Below are 24,014 nucleotides of genomic sequence, written 5' to 3' on the forward strand. Positions count from 1 at the left end.
AGCGGCCGATTTCCGTAGGAATCGCGTACCGCGTAAATTTTGTCCTTATGCATGACAACCAGCGAGTATGAAAGTGGAGCGAGTGTCATAAATTGGCGTATGCGTGCTGGCCAATCTGGACCATCATGCTCACTGGCATCCTCGGGTGCACAACAAAGAGACTGTGCGATTAATTCACTATCACTGTGAGTGGAAAGACCTACACCACGTTCCAACACCTTAATGTATTAGTTGAGATGAGTGGCATTCGCATCGTATAAATAATCGTTTAATTAACTATGTACTTACAACTCGCCGCAGCGACTCGCAGTTGATCAGCTCGCCATTGTGGGCGATCGCCACCGCGCCATGGGCTGTGTGAACAACAAATGGTTGGCAATTCACCACTTCCGATGCCGCTGCTGTGGAGTATCGCGTGTGTCCAATGCCTAGATTTCCCTTTAATCTCCTAATCGAATCATCATTAAACAGATTGCTGATCATTCCCATTCCTTTGTGAATGCTAAGATTCTTGGAATTTTTGCCTTGGCTAGTGGCAATACCAGCCGATTCTTGTCCACGATGCTGCAGTGCTACCAATCCGAGGCAAACGACCTGAGCAATATCAATCTGAAAAGCCAATAAATAAGAGATTATTTGTACAGCTGTATCAACGTCCGTAACTTGAGTGACGAAATCTCATGAGTATTTGACGTGAGACAATCAAGCTACAAATACAATGACCTATAAAGGAATATTACGCTTTGACGTCAGAAATCGACTACAATAACAATAATAACCTAAATAAACAAGAGCAAGATTTATAAACAACCACAATTACGACCACTCTTAGACCCCCAAGCGAGCGCAGCGCTACTTTGATAAGCCCCTGAAATCAGTCCATTGTAATTAATTAGCTTTCCATGGACCAAAAGAAATCCTACAATAATAATCAACATTAATTCAATGCTGACGTCAATACTGATAAAGACATACCCATTAATGATCAATTAATAATTTCAGCTATTAGAAATTTGAAATAATATATATATATATATACATATCGCACGCTTAATAATTTGTCTACAGAATTATTTCAAAATTGCGATTTTGTGGGAAAACGCAATCAAAGTTTGATCAATTCAGATGGAAACACATACATCTTCGCCATTTTTAGTAAGTTAAGCCATCCGCTAGACTGAACATCTTCTCCTTATCAAGCTTATCAATTTTATAAGGAAATCTCCAAAAACGTAAATTTTGAGGTACATCTCAATATTATTAAACATGCGATATATGGAGTTAAATTTTTTTATAAAAAATAAAAGTAGTTTTTCGAGTGCAGTAATGAGTTTTTTGTGAATTGTTATTTTAACATGAACATGTAGTTTTAAAAAGTAAAGTAAAATTGTCTTGTAAAAGTGCCACATTTCACTATTGGACTGGTGAGGATCTATGTAGTGATGTACTATCAGATTGGTTCATTTTTGGCGATAAAGAAGTAGTACTGAACTAAAAATTGTATTTACTAATTCGGGTTTTCCCTGCAGGGATGTGCGTACATATATAACGTCCACTGAACAGAGCGTGCTGTTTTCAGTAGATAGGCGAGGGGCCTGTCTCTTTTATGCGTAGCTGTCGGCGACCATTGTAATTAATCTCAGACTAATGGTCTATCAATAATAACTAAATTGACATACAGTGATAATATACATACATGCTTATGTACGCAAAATTGTAAGTCATTTCAAAACTAACATATCACTACATTCTGTTATTTATGTATGTATATTTCCAGTAGCCTATACATGAGGCAGGGCCAAACACAAACCTTTCAGATAAGGTTTGTTCGACTTCAAAACACACTTCATTCATACACAGAGTTTTTATTATTTATTCCAAGATAGGTAACCTAATTTTAAAAATTTGTAAGACTTCTGTATGAAAACTTAACAAAAAAAAATACAAAATATAGGTACGAAAAAATCAATATGCTCACGAGTCTAGGGGCCAAGTATAGTCAAGCTTCGTTTTTAGTTTTTCTCTCTGAGGTTAGGATTTTAGCCCACCCCTTGTGTGCGCTAATGATACGGCCACATCCTCGAATTTCGTCGTTCTTTATTAGCTTAAAAACTAAAAAATTATTTGAAGGGCTTTTCCCAGTGGCGGACCCACGGGGGGTTTTTTAATACATAGACGCCATATTATACATACATATGCGCCATACTAAAACACACCCCGTGCGTCCGCCACTGACTGACACGTAGTTTAACACCAAAAACCCCCCTGCTGGATCCGCCACTGGGAAAAGCCCTTCAAATAATTTTTTAGTTTTTAAGCTAATAAAGAACGACGAAATTCGAGGATGTGGCCGTATCATTAGCGCACACAAGGGGTGGGCTTTGCGGTTCAAACCCCTCTTATAGCTAATAACTTCAAATACAAACTGTATCTTAAAGCTTAGAATACAGCTCTCAAGAAAAATCACAAGAAATATTTTTTAATATTACTGTTGCTTGAAAAAGCACTTTGCTTTTGCTGTAAATTTTCTTGAAGAAGTAAATATACGAGCATTTTTATCTTGAGAGCTGCTTGCTTTTCCATTTCTTGTGCGTCATTTTATATGAATTTTTCGTTTTTCTTGAGAGCTCTTAAAAGTTTAACTGCGAATGTAAACATTGTCCTAAAAATATGCAATGCATACTCACTTACTATTGTTTTTAACACTTTACAGCCTAAAAGAGTTTACCACTGATTCTACCACTGAGATCTAATTTGCCAACTTCAAATTCGTTCCACCAAAATGAGCTACATAATAAAAATACAAGTTCGGTTAACTTTTTCGTTATTCGAAATATTAAAAAATTTGGCAATCACGAAAAATCACCATCTCGATCGAAAACTAGAAACAAGAAATCGAGGAAAATTAACACTAAAACTCTTTGTTAACATTTTTTATTACTTTTGAAAGTTGACCGCATCTTATGTTTTATAGAACTTTTTATTAAACAAGTAATTTTTAAGCAAAAAAAAACAACCGACTTCAATTTTCATATACAAATTTAGGAGTACGGTTAATTTTTCATGATCCAATGATCAGATCTAAAACAAATTACGGGGCGACCCTTGAGGCCCCATCTTTCCGATTAAAAAAGAATTATTGAAATTGGTTCACGTGGTCCAAAGTTATGCGGTAGCATATAGAAAAATAAAAAATATTCCGACGAATTGATAACCTCCCCCTTTTTTTGAAGTCGGTTAAAGTAAGTCGGGAAAGGTTTCAGCTCTTTGTTAATTTGTGCAATTATGAAACTTTGCAAAATATATTTATTTATTACATACTGTACATTTCAAAGCGTATATTATCTGAAGCGAATTTTCAGTATTTTCTGATGTTATATCCCGAAACTCTCATGTCTTTCAAATTAATTTAAAAAAAAATAAAAAATCATCAAAGGTATGGCATCTTCCGAAAATTTTGTTTTGTTTTACTTTTCCACTCAATAAAACATAAAAAGTGTTTATTTCACACATCGTTTTTTATGAACGCACAAAAATAAATAATATATCAAATTGTTTGAAATCCATTGAGAAAACATTAAATTATTGTATTCAACAATTTTTATTGAGCTTGAGGCCGTTTTTAATGAAAAAATAATGTGGAAAAGCAGCAACAATTGGGAAAAATGGTCGAAGCGATAGCTATTTCGGAAATCACCACATTTCCTCATCAGACTTCTTCAGCGGGATTCGAACCGACGACCCCATATGACTCAGCCAGTTGCCTACGCACTGTGCGAAGTTCGCCTTATAAACTATTGTTGCTTTTTCCACTTTTTCATGTGAGCCAACTACAATCAAGCCCAGCTATTCCAGTGCTGTTTAAACTTGATCATTTGGTTGTTGGTTTTTGTTAATAATTCTATTTTTAGTTATTCATTAAAGACGGCCACAAGCTCAATAAAAATTGTTGAATATAAGTGTTATAAGGTCATAAATAACAAAAACAAATAATTAAATTATTCTGTGGTTAATTTTTCTCAAATGCTTAAAGAGTTAGGTATAAGTAAAAAACGATAATTTTTGAAAACTAAATGTTAGCGATATATCTAAGGGCGTGGTTTTCGTCCGATTTGGTACAGATTGGTGAAGTGGTTTCGAGACACATATATTTGACATAAGTGGGCGGGCCAAAAAAAATTTTACGACAAACTAATTTTCGCTTAAGATCCATTGGAAACATCATTTTTGAGTATATATTTAAAAATTCGTTAACCGCACTGCCCAAAGATCTGAAAATCCGTTACATACACACATATATATCGCTGTATTTTAGACAAAAATTATTTGATGTATTTAGCATTTTCAACGAACTTTATGAAGAATGTAATCTAACGATCACACCTAATGCCAATCTCTTAGGTTTTAGTCTGTCAGTGTGCTATCAAAAAAATTAGAAAATTTGAACCCAATATTTGTTATATTTTGAAAGGCACACATCTGTAAAAGGTCTTATTTTATTCTTTAATGTGTAATTAAAATGTAGATAAATAAATTAGAACAATTTAGTGATCGTGTAAAATGGAAAAGAACTTAAGATATTACCTTTTTGATAATTACGAGTGACAGATTTCAAATTGTTACAGTTTATTTCCAGTGAGGAGCACGTATTTTTCTCAACGCCTAATGCATTTTCCAATATTACATTCACTATTTGCCATGATTTTTTAATGTCTCCGTTTTGCGCTGAAAAAGTTATATATACTCAAAAAACATACAAAAGATACCCAAAGTGACACGTCAAAATTGTTATTTTAATTACTTTGATTGTTTATAAAAATTAAAACGACATTATTAAAATAAAAAAATAAATAAGTTAAAAGAACTCCTCACATTTGTTATCAAAATGGTCAAAATTTTTTATAAAAATTAAAATTACATAATAAAATTAATATAAAGGGGAGTGACACAAAAGCAAACTGTAAAGTGTAAGAAAGAAAAACTTTTGAAAATTAAAATATATGCTAAGTATATGCCTCTAATTTTCAGAACAAGAAATTTATCATGGAACTTGTTTTGTGTAAAAAATAGCTATGATTAATTTTTTCGTTAAAGTAAATATTTTTGTCGGAGTTGCATATAATCCGTGCCTAATAGGGCTCGGTCGTGTCGGGCCGGGCCTCACTGATTTTTTTCTCCGTGCGTATTTGTGCGCGTTTTCGAATACGTACTTATTCTAACTCGTGTAAAGTAGTTTAGTGGCATAATCCGTCCCTGTGGGGAAAATCTCTAGTTCTGAACTGGTGCGCTTCCAGTACATTTAGACCCAGTACTGGTTCGCGATAAATCTCTTTTGCATGCAAGCAACTGGCGAATTCAACATGGCGATGTCCTAGGATGTGTCAATTGCCCCCCGCTGCATCCCTTTTTCGTTAGTTCTGAACTAGTCCTAAATTCTACAGTTCCGAAGCAGTTCTAAAATCGACAGACGAAAGAAAAGAGTATCATGATTTATCAACGTTTTTGGTTCTTCCGTGTGTGCGATTTTAAGTTATTTTCGATAACTTTCGAAATATGAGTTTCAAGCTACATACATGTATTTGTTGAAAATAGCATCTAAGAATAAAATCTGAATTTTTCACGGCATACACATGATCTTAGTTTCCCGTGCACAGCGTTAAATAATTTCACTACATTCCATATGACTATGTAGTACATTTTTCTAGATAGAAGCATTCCCCTGTTTTTATGCTATTGGTTGCTAATTGAATTAACCTTAAACTAACCCTATTGAGATTAAGCCCAGGGTGGCGTAAACAAAATTCTTTCAAAAGAGATTACAATCAGTAGTGGTTTCTATGCCATATAATTTGATGTTTACAGTATAAGACTATACAATATATGTAGCTGTTTTTATATGTTAGGTCAATTAAGTACTCTGTTTCGTCGAGATAGTCGAGATTCAAAATATTTGTCAAAACATGTTCACGCTAAGTAAGCAATTGTAATAATTTTTGATAAAGTGAAATGGAAAAATCGCTGCTTTACTAATACATATCGCCAGCTTAGAGTGAAAAGTTGGTATGTCCACGTTTTATGAAAACTCATATTTTGATATAGAAAGCAAGTGATGTTAAAAATGCATCGTTTCGAAAATGATTAAGGTACTTGTCTTATTTTTTTCTCGTTTATATTCAGTGAAACGAAAATTTGCTTAGTCCGAAAGAGGTACCGAAAATCCGGCAAAACCAAAATAATACGAAATCTTTTAATAAAGATCGTATCCTTCTTATTCGTATGGAGTTTTGTTTTGCTTAACAACTGTTGTATTTTCTAAATACTTGAAGGAAATGGCTACAAGAAGGTTTTTCCTCTCCTCTTAAATTAAGAAAAAAATGGACTTAGCAATTTTAAACTCTAAGCTAGCGATATAAATATGTAATGTAAATAATCTAATATTTTATTTATGCTACGCTTTGTTTTTGCCCAGCATCAGAACTGTTGATTTTGCTGTAGTTTTACAAAAGCGATCAAAAATTTTTACCTCTCTCTTTTACGAATTTGTGGCAATTGTTCATCCCAGTTGCAGGTGGGCCCTTCTGACTTGTTCTTTGACATAAGCTTTTGTTTGGATATTTGTAAAATGCATGATCTAAAGCAGAGGTTTACAAACTTCGTTTTATCGTAGACCCCTTTCAAAACTTTACTGGTTTCGGTGGACCCTCTGCTGCTACATTTCTAATACAATCCCAAAAAATGTGAAGATTAAATCTAACGATGTAAATTTGCATCGCGGGTTAGTTCCAAAACTAAATTTGGAGTGGCAAAAATAAAAATAAAATATTTTCTTGTGTTCTATTTATTAAAGCAAAATGATTCCACCACTTGCAAGTTTAAAAAAACAGAGCTCGTAAAGCCATTAAAGTACTCTCTCGCTCAGAGGAGTTATATTTTTTAAGATCACTCCGAGCGCTAGCGTTATTTACATTTTCTTCACCATAAACTCCTCGCATGTTCGGCTCACTCATGAATTTGCATGTGGCGTATTTTTAAAATAGTTTATTTTTGCTGATGGCATCATTTTTATTTTTTATCGCTCCGGGTTTTAAAGTGATGCGAAGAATATTTAGCACTCACATTTTTAAAACACAACTGTGGCCAAATGGTCAGATGTCTCATTGCCAGATACTCCCGAGTGACCTGGCACCCAGAGTAAAGCAAGCTCGCTATGTTTACCAACGTAATTTAGTCGAAATTTGCATTGCCCCGAACTAGTTTGGAAATAGTTAGAGGGCTGGCCAATACCTTAAGTGCAGCTTTGCTGTCACTTCAGACACGAAAAATCCTTCCCCTCCACCTATTTTCCACCACGTAGTCTATGGCCTTGAGGATTTCAAATACCTTAGCCTGGAAGACAGAAGCATACTCCGCAAGAGAAAAGTGAAGTTTATCCCCATTAACATCGATAAAGTCCCCAGATCCTGACCCAGAGCGATCAGTGAAGATTCGACAATGTGTGAGTCCGGGCTCAGTGCTGGTATTAAACCGTAAAGTGACGGTAAGTGCCGCAGTACGTCAAGAGCACTATACGACACTCACAAAAATTAAAGTTAAGTGGAGAGGCTATCAAACAACCATTTTGGTTCTTTACTATCGAAAACAGATAAATTTTCGTTTACCCCCACTTACAACTCGTGGACCCCTGGGGGTCCACCTGGACCACTTTGGGAATCACTGATCTAAAGCTACATATGTATATACGGATGCATTTTTTACACTCATGAAGTCGAGCTAATGCTGTTACATACTACTTGTATTTGTGCTGCGTGTTATCACTTCAACTGGAGCAATCTACAGAGCTAGATATATTGCCTCAAAATGATACATGTGATGAATCCACCAGCAATCGATTTTAGCACAAAAATATACAAGTATTTCGCTTACTCACCTGTGTTGGCCATTCACCGCAAGCGATCGCTCCAAATACTCCACATTCGTGGGTCAGTCCTGAGACTTCTTTACCCGTCGGCTGCACTTGTTTGTATTTTTTCTCGGGAAATATTTTTCTAGCACTCTTAACAGCAGAGTCGCATACATCTGAAAATTTAGAAATATACATAATTTTCATAATGGAATATCTATCAAAAGAACTGCAACTAACTTTAGAATTGACTATAAATATGGCCCATTGTTTTTAAAGCCCAAAAGTTTTTTCAAAAAATTGCTTAAACGTGCACTTAAAAACATTTTATTGATTTTGTTCTTCTACATTTGCAGAAATCACTGTAAACTCAAAAGTTATATCCTTACTTTTCGAAAAAAACACCTTTCAAGCGGGAAATAAAAAAATGTCTGCCATTCCTTCGATTTCACACAAATTTATGTTTGTGGATATCAAATTGTGCAGCCTTTTTCGACTAATTATTTAATCGGAAATCTTAAATATAAGCGCTTTTCTTAGCTCACAGCTGGAAGATGAAATACGTACCAATTACATTTGGACCTTCTCCACAGGATTTTGTAGTTTCTTTAAGAGACATGATCTTTGATTCAAAGTGACAGACCGAAATGCTTAGTGAAACTATTATTTTCGAAGAAATTTGTGATTACGTTTAAAATTTAATAGTTTCAATGTTATTATTTAATACTTTGTATAAAAAAATCAATCGCAAGTATCACGTAAAGCTAGTAAAATTTACGAAAATTCTTAATTATGAGCACGGAATTTCTAGCGACCGCTCATAATGCACTCAAAACACGAAATAAATGTAGCTGGCAACGATGGTCTGTCTTAAAATATTACAACTAATATTGTTTTGATGAGCTGTGAGGCCGATTAAATTGCAATTTGTATTAAATTGCTTATCAGCAGATTGGGGATTGCCTATAACGTCGCTTGTTGCTGTTCGCTTTGGAGATTGATAAGATTCGTTGACAGTCAAATCATCAAAACAAATAAAGCTATATATGAAAATAAGGTGGATATGTGCATATGTATATTTATTAGACCGTATCACAAAAAGAGTGAATTTTTTCAGTCTTAAAATAACCGTTCCAGATAATTGATAGGAGAAGATGAACAAGTTTTTAGTCTAACGTTTTTCGTCTGAGGAGACGAAAACAACTTTTCCATTGTTCAATAATAATCTCAAAGAAATATCCTTCCTTCCTGAGCAAACTGTACCTACGTTTTTCTTTACTTGGCCTTTCCAAAACAGAGGAGACCTTCCCCTTCCACTGCGCCACGAGCTAAAACTGCATCAATTACTTTTAGAAATAAGACTTTTGAACCCATCCGCAGGACATGAAACTTCTTATTAAATGGATATTCCCATGCGGTGGTGGGCTCCTTCCTGTCCGCGGGTAAAGTTCTTTCAAGCTTTTGTATGCATTTAGCATAGACAAACATGAAGTTTAGCAAAGGCAGTCAACGCGAAACAACAATAGGTCCATTCAATAACTTTTCCAGTAAGTACATGCAGCGAGAGCGTAAAAGAAAAATTGAGAGCAAGAGAATATTTTCAGAAAAAGTTATTGAACGCAAAACTAGTAAAAACTTGCAACTTAAGCCATTTTGATAGTTTCTCACGGTTAAGTTTTGGCGCGAAATTTACTTTTTAATTGGGAATAGTTCCCATCGTCATAAAAATAAAAAAATATACAATAGATTTAAATTTTTCATCCATATTTTCATTTCACTTATTATGTTTCATCAAATCATCCTCTTAAACAGTTTGTTTACATTTGAATTTTAAACATAACCTTACTTTTTGACTCCTGCAAATTCCTGTTAGTAAAATTTTTACTTACATGAATTTGCAGCTCTCTCGGGTTGTTACGCTCTCGCATTCGTTCTGTCTTGCAAATATTTTGGGTTGTTGAATGCATTTCCGGTAAAAACTTGCAAGTACTAGTAACAATTCGTAACAATTTTTTGATATTGAATGGACCTAATGATTGAATGGCGCTCAATTTTTCTCCCGTTTTTGTTTTAGTTACTGTGTGTTGCTGAGATTATTTTAAACGTTGTGCTTCCAAACATGATGTGTTTGGTGTATGTGAGCCACGTCGACCACAGTGATGTTGTTGTGCAGCAAAGTGAGCCAACTGAGCTACTGGGTAAGCACCCCATAGTCTCTATGGTATGCACCATCGCCAACGCTCAAAAGCTCCATAGGTTTCGGGTCGAAGGATCTGTTCACTAAAGGATGAAAGGATGGATAACGACCCATGCGTACAACATAGCCAAAACAGCGTGACTATAATATTTTATGCGCTTAACTATGTCCATGTCGTTGAAAAGCTCTTACACTGAGGGCAAAAAATAGTCAAATCAAACAGAAACTTAGTTGATCTTTCTATAAACGTCAACGAAAACAATACGCGCATATTAAAATTAATTGTTCGTTTTGAAAGAGCACGCGAGAAGTGAATAATCAAAATAAAAACAAAAAATAATAATAATTTGCATGTTGCCTGCAATGGAATTTGAACCCTGACCACCTGGAAATCAACAAATTGTGGCAAGCATCTTTGCGCACTCAGCTACAGCCAGACATGTAAATGTCCTTTCAAGTGTTTAGTGTACTATGTATGAATGTGTGTGTTTTCACCGCTCCGCATGCTTGGTATACATACCCAGTACGGCATAGCTCTTCCAATTGAGATAAACCAAATGCTTATACTTTCGATACATATCTTTGCAAATAATTCAATATTAGTTGAAAAGTCATCTAACTCTGGGAAATTAACTATTTCAGAATGAAAAGACATCTGCAAACGAAACATACTGACTGTAAAGTTCTTTAAGCCAAATGCATTTTAAAGTACCTAGTTGAAATCAAATCCAGAGTCTGACAATCGACTTGTTGCTTGCACACAATTCAAAATGAATATTTGAAAGCACATTTACATGTCTGGCTGTGGCTGATCGTGCAAAGATTCCTGTTGTTACTTGTTAGCTTCTAGAAGGTCCGGGTACGAGTCCCAACAGAGACAATATGTGAAAATGTATTTTCAGATTCTACTTAATCTGGAGGCTTATTAACATTTTACTTCTAATATTTTTATTTAGTAAAATGTTAATAAGCCTCCAGATTAAGAAGAATCTGAAACTACATTTGGTATAAGTAAAACCTCTAGGTAAATTAACAGCATAGTCCAACTAGTACGACAGGAATGTTTATTTCACAATCCCAAGGGTCACAGACGTTGCATAGATGTGTTCTTCCGAATGCGACCAAAGACATATCTTCTGTATCAAACATCCTTACCATTTGCACATCATATAAAAAGACAAGCAAAATTAGAGAGTTTAACTGCGAAATTCTCTGTTCTCCTATTGCCTACCGAGTCCAAATTTCCACCGTTGGCGGCATGAAGAATATCGTTCGATCCCAATAGGCGGAAGATCGGAATGCAAGAAGCATTCTAGGCAAATTTTGGTACTTTTAGCAGATAAGTCAGCATTTTAAGCGATATATGAAGACATCAAACGGATTAAAATACATATTTGCATAGAAGGTGCGGGCGTAAAAATAATTCCAAAGCGTGGTGAAGTGCAGGTGCAGGAAATTTGCAAATATCTAATTTTTAAATTTTAATGTAGACCTAAAGCAAGATGATATCTTCATGTACACTGATTTAAAGTGTGGTGACTATCCGTTCTTTATTTGGAAGGACAGTCCTTTATTGTAAATTTCTGTCCTTTATAATTTTTTTCCCAAAATAAATAACAGCTTCTGTCCTTTATTTTTTAACTTGTCCTTTAAATGAGATCCGGATTTTTCAAAGGTATGCGAGGAACTGAGGTCAATTTTTAAACCGAGAATATTAAAAAAATAAAAATGTCCCTTATAAAATATAATGAAAAGCTTCGGTTTTTATCTAATCGGTGATCTTTGTACAATCTATAAATCACGAATCATTGCTTACATTGATATGGAATATTTATATATTTAATTTACAAAATTAATTTATATTTTGACATTTTCCTAGAAAAATTAATATGCTTTGAGTTAAATTCATTGTTCTCAAATGTACAGGAAAAGGTGTGCCCAGGGTCGTGTGGCACGCTGAGTTTCCAGTTCCACCGAAAAAAGAATAATAAACCCCCGCTGGCTTCGTTGTGTAATAACTTATAATAACGGTGACCATTCGTACCGATTTTGGCGAGAAAATTGTCGCGCTGAATATTTTTTAATAGACAGTACGTATACGTGTCGCGATTTTTCATATTTGTACCGATTAAGTCCCGATTTTTCAGTGTTTTCTTTATTAATTTAATAAGAGTATCCTGATACTGCTACCCAAAAACAATTTTTCGCACAAACATGACAGCACTTTCGTTATCACAAACGACGTAGAGTATAAGGGAGCCATAATCACATTTTCTGTGATTTTTTGGTTATGTTTTATTCTGTCAAACTGTCGCTATATTGCAGTCTGCCATTCTTTTCCCAGTTTTTGACGTAGAATACGTCTTACGTTTTGATATGGAGGCTATGTTGAAATGTTGTAGTTGTAATTTTTAGAGCTTCACGAAAACGCTTATTGCACGAGAACTAATGAAGCGATTTGAAAGAAAAGTGTGGCGTTTCAAAGATATAATTCCAAACTTATCGACAGATTCATTATTGTAAGTAACCAATTCGGTTTCTGTCGTAAAAACAACGGTAAACATTGGCTTGTTTTGGGGTCAATTTTAGTGCCTTTAAAGTGCTCCAGCAGCTTATGATTTGCAGATATAACTTTCATTTTCGCGATAGGGATTCTTTGGAGCAATAGATATATTATCGTGTACAGATTTTATATAAATTCAACAAATATTGATCATTTTAAGGCAAAAAATTTTTGAAAAAATTTGCAATTTTTTTATTACCAAAAAGCTCGAAAACCGCATATATGGGCATAAATGATTTCCCATACAAAATCACTTCGTCATTGTTTTGCAAACACGTGCATGCGTTGGAAGTGAGGGAAGGAGACAAAAAGTATGTATGTGTGCGTAAGTACATATTTCAGCTTGTGATAAACATATGGCGCAATATTTATAACCTAATCGCGCGTATGTACATATGTCAATACATACATACGTACATATGTTGATTGCAGTTAATGTGGATCTGTTTCTATTTTTTAGTAATCTATGTATGTCTATACATATTATATATGTACATACATATATGTATGAACACATGTATGCATAATGCGCGAAAACTTTTTGAAGTGAAACAACACTTAGAAAAAGACCAATCCAAGAATAAAAGTAAAGGTGAGAACGTACATAGATAAAGAAAAGGCTAAAGGTAAAGGTAAAAATAAAAACAAAAACAAAGATGCGTAAAGATAAAGGCAAAAATGAAGGCCAAGGTAAATTTAAACACTTTACTTATATAAGGGCAAAGGTGAAGGTGATAAAAATAAAAACAAAGATAAATATAAATATAAAAAAAATATAAAAAAAAGAGGAGGATGAGGATACCGATAAAGTATAGATGAAGATAGACGAAGAAAGATTAAAATGAAGACAGTTGTGGAGAAAAGTATATAGATAGATGCACAGAGACTCAATCTGGGAACTATTTCGGAATTTTAGAGATTCCCGGGACTTATCGATATAATAATCGATATCTTGTCGGTTTTTTATCGATATTTTTAACGATTTTGTTATCGAAATTTTTATCGATATTTTTATTGACTTTGCTATCGATATTTTCGGAACTTATCGATATAATGATCGATATTTTTTATCGATTATGTTATCGATATTTTCATTGATTTTGTTATCGACTTTGTTATCGATTTTACTAACGGTTATTTATCGATTTTGTTATCGATACTTTTATCGATTTGATTATCGATATTTTTATTGGTTTTGTTATCGATTTTGTTATCTATATTTTTATAGATTTTTTTGTTGATATTTTTATAGATTTTGTTGTCGATATTTTAATCCATTTTGTCATCGATATTTTTATCGGTTTAGTTATCGATATTTTTAGCGATTGTGTTAACGATTTCACTATCGATATTATTATCGCTTTTGTCATCGATATTTTTTTCAGCTCTGTTATCGATATTATTACTGATTTTGCTATCGATATTTTCCGAACTTATCGATATAATGATCGATATTTTTATCGATTTTGTTATCGATATTTTTTATCGATTTGGTTATCGGTTGTTTTATCGATTTTGTGATTTTGCTATCTTTATTATTATCGATTTTGCTAACGATTTTGTTGTCGATATTTTCATCGATTTTGTCATCAATATTTTTATCGGTTTTGTTACCGATATTTTTATCGATTTTGCTATCGACATTATTATCGCTTTAGTTAACGATATTTTTATCGGTTTTGTTATCGATATTTGTATCGATTTTGTTATCGATATTGTTATCGCTTTTGTTATCGATATTTTTATCGATTTTGTTATCGATTTAGCTATCGATATTGTTATCGATTGTGCTATCGGTATTATTATCGATTTTGATATCGATAATTTCATGGTTTTTTTATCGATGTTTTTATCGATTTTGCTATCGATATTATTATCGCTTTTGATATCGATATTTGTTTCTTAGTGTGTGCTTTCGTTTTTGACTTGGATATGCTCTTAACCATATCACGTATTCTGCGTTTAAATTTAGCGGCTGTATCTCCGATACAGCCTGCAGACCAAGACGAGGGCGCTGGGCTGTTCCTTTTTTAAGGTTTTTGCAATGATTTGTCAAGCTCTTTTAATGAAACAATTCTGACTATTTAAGTGAAATTATAAAAAAATAATACTAATTCCCTTAAAAAATCATGGATATGAAAAATATACGCTGTAAATACAGTGGCGAAAATATAAAAAGGAAAGAGACATTTTAGCATTCTTTGACTATTCCCCTTTCGATTACTTAATGTATATTATCTTTTTATGAAAGTGAAAGACTACGTAAGTCAAAAAATTCCTACTTTGTACAAAAATTGCCGAAATTCGACAAAGTTTCATCAAAATTTTGAGCTTTTTAATTAAATATCTACGAAGCATTCTGAGTATGCAGTTTTGTAGCCCATTCGATTCAAAGTGCCAATTTTAAGTGACCTACTATTGATTTTTGTAAAATTTTTTTTTGTGAAAGGTGTTGCCCATTTTCTCCATACAAAAAAATTGTTGGAACATACTTTGTATGGAAGAAAATGCGCGAACACAAAATTGCCCAAAAGATACTTCAAGCGTGTACTTTATTATATTAAGATTTAATGGTCAAAATTTGTGGGAATTTGTCGAATTTTTTTTTTAATGTTCTACAAAGCTTTGTTTTTTAGATAAGTGTGGTGTAGTGGTAAGCAGTGCGCGCTTTCACACATCAGCACCTGGGTTCAAGCCCTGGTCAAAGCAACATCCCAAAAAATATAGAAAAAGGTTTTTTCTTAACAGCGGTCGTCCCTCGGCAGGCAATGGCAAACCTCCGAGTGTATTTCTGCCATGAAAAACAGCTTCTCATAAAAATACAATCGCCGTTCGGAGTCGGCGTAAAACTGTAGGTCCCTCCGCTTTGTGTGACAACATCAAGGCGCACGCCACAAGTCGGAGGAGAAGCTCGGCCAAACACTAACATATGTGTAAGCGCCAATCTATTATTATTATTAAATAAATAATAAAAAATAATAAACATTTTTAAACAAAGCAAAGTAGCCCGAACTTGCTAAAGGGTATTTTCCCTCTTTACATCCTCGCCACCGTATATATGTGTGTATACATATTTTGGACATTTTTCAAGTTTTTTTCAGGTTTGCTTTAAATAAAACTGTATTTTAAGATGTTATGTCTTTTTATTCTAAAAACAAATTTGTATCTTCGGATTCGATGCTTTAGAAATGTCCCGATTTTTGCCTATACAAGTCTGGTCACCGTACTTATAATAAACGCATTTTGGCAGCAAAGGATGCTGAAGTCCTTGATATAGATTTGGTTTAATTTTTCGGAATCGGTTAAAATTAATTGAATATGACCCAAATGAATGTATGTAAATTATATTCTGCGCTTTTGTTTCGCTTTGAGCATAGCCAAGTATGTTTTTTTATAAAAATATACATACTATGTATATGAATTAAATATAAAAATTAATAATGTTTGTAGTTTTTAAGTAGGAATATAAAAAAATACTAGATATCACTTTTTTCATTAAAGAAGGGTTAATAATGTTTATCAAAATTTTTAGATATAATGGATAATAATTACCCATGGTGAGGATAACTGCGGGGGAGCTGAGGGTAACAACTCTAGTTAATAAAAAGCGGTTAGAATTCTTAAAGCCTATAAATAATAAAAGAAATGAAACAAAATTTGAGCCTCTGCGGCATAGTGTAACCATTGTGAAATATTTCTATTTGGAAAGTAGAAATAAATTTCGAGTAGAGTGCTGATTTCAAACAATTTATTATGTCAATGTTCAGGGATTTTTGTTGCCAACACGTAATAATCGTGATTTAATAGCATAAACAAATAGTAGTTACCAAACAATTTGTTCTCACTAGCAAATTATCAACAAATAGAACATCAATAACATCAAATAAGACTACATACTACATACTATATATGTAGTGTTCTGAAGCTAACTCCCTGCAAAAATCGCGACTACTCCATGCATGCATGTAAAGAGTACTCCCTAAGGACCAAGGAGTACAACAAAATTAACCACAATTCATATAAAAAATGGGGTCAAATTATCATTGCGATGTCCTAGGGCAGGATCATATATTCCATCTCCGCATTACATCAGAGTAGCAGAAAACTACTCCAACATATTAACAATGGCATTGTTGTTATATTTTTTCATTTGTACACGCTTTTATTCTTCACTTCGCAGATGCTTTTTCGAAATTAATAAAAACAAAAAAAAAAATTACAAATGACATATTGCCTCTGACGGCATTCGAACCAGAACATGCTGGGAGCTAACAACTAACAGCGAGCAGCTCTGCACGTTCAGCTACAGCCAGCCGTGCAAATGTGCTTTCAAATGCTCAACTTCAATCACATTTCGTTAAAACGCGAGCAGCGGTCGGGTAACAATAAACATGTGCAGAGACACGAGGTGGTCCGCTACAGCATGACAGAGGAACACTTTTGTAAGTACTCGAATATACCACAAATAGACTACATGGTCCAACGATTTTTGCAGTGCTCAAAAACAACATTTATTTGTTTTGACTTCGTAACTAATTGCCTGTGCGATATTATTGGCGCTACTGATTTCTATAATGGAAAAGTTTTCATTAAAAATACTGTACAAAAGCGAAACCTGTGATTTCAAGATAATACATATTTCAGCCTAGTATCTCGGAGTAAATATTAAAAACAAAACTGTGAATAGGTACATAGGATGTACTCTGTATGCACATAACAGCAAAATATCATGCAACTGAAAGCAAAATGATCAAGTAAAAGCGAAAATTGAAAGTAAACAAATAAGGTATGTTTATTATTTATCAGCAATTTCATTAAAATAAAAATAAAAAATAATTAAAAATAACATAAGTATTAAATTATTTACATATGCTGCATAACTCGCTTGAATTTAGAGTTGTTTATAAATTGCATGATGCAATCGGCTGACGCTCTGTGATCAGCCCAAATTCCTCGCTCTTCACATTTCTTTTGATTGTTGGTAAAAATCTGGGTTCCGCTGACACAACTTTCTTAACATCGCAGACAAATGTCGGTCTATTTTCTATCTACATAGAAATTTCATCTCAGTTATTCAAACTATTTCTCCCAGTTCTCATCTGCTTCGGATGTTAAATTTAGCAAGCGCAGTATCAAAATTGCATCATAATTATTTGGTAGTTTCCTTATGCGCGCAATACGCAAGCAGCAAAGTATTTTTCCCCCGAATATTTGAGATAAAATTAAAAATGTAATTACAGTTGAACAAACTGCAGTGCAGTGCACGTAATGCAAATAAATATTACATATGCGTATGCAATTATCAGTGCATAAAAATAATTTTATTGAAACCAAATTTAAATAATAAATGATTGTGTACCGTTAAGTAAACAGCACGTGCGTGTGCAAGTGAACCAATGGTTGTGGAAGTTTATCAGTATTTCTCAATTACAATAAAGGGCTCTACCTAGTTTTAGTTAGCATATGGGCATTCCCATGGTGGCGCACGTGACAGTCGTACGATTTCAATGTGATACAAAAAAGGAATACCATTTGTTTTCTTTAACTTTTTTGGGCCATTGTATAGCACGTAATTAGCTCTATATTTAACCGAAAAATTAAATCAATCGAACTGCTTGGTCCTGAAATATAAGCATTTAAAGAGAGGTTCGTTACGTGACAAAAAATGGAAGTTGATTTTTTCTTTTCTTGCAAAATCGCAGAACCCTGCGAATTGTGGATGGCTATTTTGACGAAACTTATTTTGATATGATTTGGAGCAATTCTAGTTGTTTTTAGAGTTTTTTGAATTAATGCAAATTGGTTCAATTCTCTTTTACAACCCCAAGTGTGAAACGTGACGTGACATAAATTTCCATCGTTATATTTTTGTTAATGTTGCTTTTAAATGAATTTTCAACGCAAATAAAACATGTATTTTATGTAGAATATACTTTATATTTTGACTTCAGCGCCAATTCAGGGTCAATTTATTGGAAATCTATGATTTATTATGTTTCAACCACATACGCCAAATTCGAACCAAATCGGACCATAAATACGGTTTTTCGAAATATCTCGACCTTGGCACCACCTAGGAAGACCATTTTATGCAAACATGATTCTACTTACATAGCCAGTATATATTTTAAAAAGCAGACAAATCGGCCCGTAAATACGTTAGATATAAAACTTTTATTTTTTTTATCGTGGTGGACCTTCCGCTGGAAACACCCATATATGAATGTATGTATATATCTGAAAAAGGGTCAACAACTCGATTATGAAAGTTTGTATACTGGAGAATTTTTTCTTCCAAATCCCATTTGAAAGGCGTTGTTAGCTAACAAATTGTAACCACTGATAATGTCCAGCAGAAGTCTCCAATTGTTCCTTGATAATCTATACTATAATAAAAGTGTAGAAAAGTTGTGTCTGTGCAGTGAAAATTTCTTTAAAAGAATGACGCAGGGAATATAATTGAATACATTTGGACCATTTTTAGAATTTTTGTCTGTCTGTTTGTTTGTTTGTCTCACTAATCTCCGGAACTACTGGAGCTTTAACTGGTATCTGGACAGTTACTGAGGTCCCAGATATAATATAGGGTATGACTTTGAAATTTGGCGGTTGATATACTTTTGTAAAAGGGGCGTGGCATATCTTATATGTACGTTAGCCATGCAGTTTTTAATTAGGAATAACTTTGGAACCGTAAGTCACTTGACTTTGAAATTTAGAATGAAGACGACCTATGATAGACGCTGAAAGTAAAGTATCCATATATATAAATAAGATTGTAAAAAGGGGCGTGGAAAATTCCACAGGTGTGAATACATAACAAAAGTAGGCGCTTATAGTAAGGTAAATATAAATGGGTTTGTTCAAGGAAGCGCGGCACATTCCATAGCCGTGAAATTTTACATTGGCTATATCTCACATGACTTTGACTTTGACTTTGGTGAGAAGATCTATGGTAAGCATATAAACGAGTTTATACAGGAGGGCGTTGCGTTTAAAGTAAACTGAAAGATAGTCAGAATTTACCAGAGGCCTGGGACCTGCAGAGAACCATAACCTTGGGGTTCTCAAACTTTTAAGATTATGGAACCCAACATCAAATTACTAAAAACCAAAGGCACTTGGTAGAACGGTTACCGAGATACATATACTCAAGTAGCACACTGGTGCATAACTTGGTGAAAATTTACGAATTTCGGTATAAATCTGATTAATTGTGCCAAAAATCAAAAATTTACTCCAAGTTATACACCAGTGCGCTACTTGAGTATGTGATCATAAAAAGGCAGTGCCACGCCCATTTTCCAAAATTTTATCATAAGCGTATTTCTTGGAAAAGAATTGTTGCAAGCATCAATTTTGAATAAATTAGCTGTAGTATTTACTGATTTATCGAAGATTTCGTATTTATCTAAACTACCCTTATATGGGATGTAGGCGTGGTTATTGTGCGATTTAAAAAATGTTTGACTATTTGGTATGCTGTACCAAGCCCAACAACTGTACCAAGTTTGGAAGAAATTGGTGCAGCGGTTACCAACAACCGTTATGTGAACCAAGTTGTAATACCCTTGTGCACAAGTGCGTTCGGGTATAAAAATTAAATGGTTTCACTGTGTTATTTTTGCTTCATATTTCGGTATTATGTCTAAAAGCTGTATGCGCATTTCTGGGGTAGCATCCAATTTCAACCTGAACCTGTTTCTTTGTATAAGTGCAAGCTGAAAACCCTGTTTCGCAACGATACGTTGTGACAGAAGGAAGCAAAGTTGAGATAGCCTTTTTAGCTACTTCATGGTATTCACTCCTAACACTTACCCAAAACTCGTTCAGAGGCATATACTAAAATGTGTTTTTAAATGTCGAAGAAATCTGAAGATCTATGAATTCTTCGTAAATGAATTTTGTACCAACCGATATCACTTCTACCATCCGAAAAATAATCTGACTAAGATTTCAGAAAATTTACCAAGAGGCCAGTTATGACATTCACATTTCATTTGGCAATTCGTCGCGTTTCTTGTAGAAAGTTTTATTTATAAAAGTGGGAAACATTCAATGCTTTTCTTTCCACACACATAATCCAGAAATTAAATTTTCCTTTAAAAGATGATAATTTGTCTCTCGCCAAAACTACGGTTGTTAATTTTCCCTGCAAAAATGTTTTAATTTCACTGATCTTTCCAAAAATATGATAAGCCGGATATTCGAATAATAATAATAGGTGCATTTTTTTTGTAGGCGAGAGACAAAAGAACGCTGAACTCGGTTTAAATTTCAATTTAGCTACTTAAGCAACCCTGTTGGTATCTGGCAAGAAATATGTTACTAGTTTAACGGGATTTATATAAACAAAAACAATGAAAATGAGTAATAATTCGAGGTATTTGGGTGATATATGTATGTATATACTTCTTTAAAATATAAATCATATACATACATATATGTATAATGAAACAAAACCGCAATATATGACAAAAACCGAAATAGCGCATACATGCACAGTTTCGGTTGCAACTCGAACTTACGCATATTAAAAGAACCAGATTATGTACATAAATATATGCCCCATTTATAAATGGTCTAAAGCGAAATAACAAAATGAACTTCTTTCTACGTAGGCGATTTTCGGTCGCGATTAGGGATTTTGAACTTTATTTAAATAAATTTTGTCCTTAAGACAACCTCAGTATAAAATATCCAACGGACCCAGATCTTGCGATAAGTTTCGTCTAAATAAGCTCTTACTTCACGCCCATAGTAAGCAGGGCATATCTTCCGCCTACACACATCAAAATTCTCTATGACAAGAAATAATTTTTTTATTTTTTTTTTTTAATTTTTCATATACAAATTTTTTGTTAAAAAAAAATTAGTTTTTGAAAATTTGCCAATTCAAAAAAATTAAAAAAAAAACACAATGGTAGCTCTGAGTGTTGCGCAATATTTAAGTATAGTATTACGGGGTGCACTCTACAATAATTTGAGTTATGATTTTTTTTTTTTACACTAAAATTGAGTAAAATGGGTACATTACAAATTTACAAATTTTCTAAATTTTTTAAAGATTTTTTTTTAGTATGTTTTTTTAGTTTTGTAGCCCATTAAATTCTAGTATAACAACGTGAAAGTTATAGCGATTGCAAAACTGCCATTAGTTTTATTTAATTATCTTTGAAAACGGTTTTACGCATTTTCTTCCATAAGAAAAAAGTGCAAAAAGCCGTCAGCATAAAAAATATTGAAAATCAACGCAAGAAAAAATATTTAAAAAATATTTCTTTTCATAGAAGTTTTGTGTGTATGTGTGATTTTTTTTAATTTTTTCGCCGAGAGATATTTGGAAAACTATTAAATCGATTTGATTTGGTTTTTGTGCTGTAAAGTTTTTAAAAATGTATTAATCAAGCTCAAATTTCATATATATCTACTATTTATGTTTATCCATCAACCGTAAAAATTAGAAACAAATCAAACGCTTGAAGTGTGACCCCCTCCATTTTGGTATGGAACGCCCCAGATAAAGAAAATACATGAAAAGGCCCGATTTTTTTTTTTAATATCAATATTTCCAAAATAGAGCCACTTTTACCCGAAAAATTTTTGCTTATCAGGGAGCTCACCCCCCAACTACCTTCACCTCGAGTTTGTCGTGGTACTTTTTGGGCCCCTGTATAATATACGAGTACATATTACCTTATAATAAAACCAATTTATTTAGCCGAGAAAGAACGGGCTTAGACTTGGGATTGAGAAATACGAGGTAGGTTTTACTTTTTTGCGATATATTTTTCGAACTCAATGAGGCCACATGATATAAAGACGCACATTAAGCCAAGTACGTACTTCATAAGCCTAATATGAGTGAGGGGGAGAGAGATATTCGAACAGGCAGATGAAGCGGTAATACAAGATGTGACGCTTTTACCATTTACTTATTGGGGGGAGCTCCTTTGGAGGAGTCATGCTTAGCGTAGGCGTGCTCAGCCAATGGCTACCGTCCACTCCTGGAGTGGAGTATGACGATGCGTCAAGCTGGGTTAGCCACCCACCCACAGTTGACCACAGTTGGGAATGCCAGCGACTTATTAGTTGAAGAAGTTCAGTGAGTGGATAAAATGCATATCCCCTTAAGCCCAAACGAATCGCTTTTAAGCACAGGTGCGTGTGTGTGTTCGCTGTACCTGGGTTTTTGCGGGAAATAAACAAGTCGGTTAAACAAACTCATTATTTGGTATTTTTGTTTTTAATCTGAAAATACAAGCAATATTCAGCTCTTTTAATGTGGTATTTTCAACTTAAGTCCTAGTTATTTAAAATCATATTTGTGGAAAAGGATCTAAATGTTTAAATGCTCAAAAACAAAAAGCCAAAGTCCAATAAGTTTGTTTTTTAAGTAAAATGTTTTTTGTTAATATTAGGGAAATAGTTTCCAGCTCTAAAGTAGGCAATCGATCGAATACATACTGAGTCATTCAATCCCGAAACATTTTAAGAATCTTGGGATTTCGGGTTGCGGAAAATTGTTATCCCGGGACTAGAAATTGGCCGGGATGGGCGGTATCGGTAAGGTCTGTACAAATTTTGCGAACGGGACGGAACCAAAATTCGTTACCGACACTCCCGATAAATTCGCAATCTCCGCAAATTCAGAAAATCTTCCTTAAAAACGATGTGTGAAATATGCAGTTTTTTATGTTTTATTGACACGATAACGAACAAGCACTTTTATTGTTGCTTGTCCACAATAGTTATTCATTTAAAAACGGCCTCGAGCTCAATAAAAATTGTTGAATATAATTATTTAAAATTAATTTAAAATACATGGGCATTTTTCTTAGTGATAGATGTCGGGACCCACGGCACCCGCGATCTACTTCTGAAAAATGTCGGGGTGGGCGCGATCTAGATTAAATATTTATTCCCGGGCCCATCTCTACCCGGGACTATTCGAAATTTATAATTTATAAAAATCTTAGCATTTTTCAGTGGGCAGTCAAAAAATTAAACAACACAGATTCATTGCCGCCATGTATCGTCGCTTGGCGTGCAATAGCGCGTGTACCCAAAATGTCAAGAAAGGACTTCAATTTCACATTTATTTTAAAAAGATTTTTATGCAGATTTTGATATTCCAAGTTCTCAGTTAACAATAGTTTAAACCAGCATTGAACAAGTACAGTTATTCAGGCAGTTTCTGAAATTCACTTCCGAGTGCAAATGACTGAAGCTCACTTTTATTACAAATTTTGGTGTTCTTTATTTCATGTTTTTCTTGCCAAATACACGTAAATTCATTTTATCGTCTTAAACTTCACTTTCACTCTGAATCTAGAATTGATTGTGCAAAAAAA

The 24,014-nt window shown here is 33.8% G+C and overlaps 1 protein-coding gene across 1 annotated transcript; it reads right to left on the reverse strand.

Annotated features, from left to right (window-relative positions):
- Window positions 1-6: 6 nt before the first annotated feature.
- On the reverse strand, window positions 7-8,801 carry LOC118753972 (amidophosphoribosyltransferase-like; the record flags this gene model as incomplete). The annotated part of the gene is made up of 4 exons (XM_036488844.1): window positions 8,468-8,801; window positions 7,928-8,076; window positions 289-609; window positions 7-218 (listed from the first exon to the last, which is right to left on the reverse strand). Coding segments are annotated over exons 1-4 (734 nt in total), but the record flags the coding sequence as incomplete, so codon positions are not given.
- Window positions 8,802-24,014: the final 15,213 nt, after the last annotated feature.

This window comes from Rhagoletis pomonella, unplaced genomic scaffold (assembly GCF_013731165.1).
Source record: "Rhagoletis pomonella isolate Grant_MI unplaced genomic scaffold, Rhpom_1.0 Rhpom_scaffold_03123, whole genome shotgun sequence".
NCBI lineage: Eukaryota > Metazoa > Arthropoda > Insecta > Diptera > Tephritidae > Rhagoletis > Rhagoletis pomonella.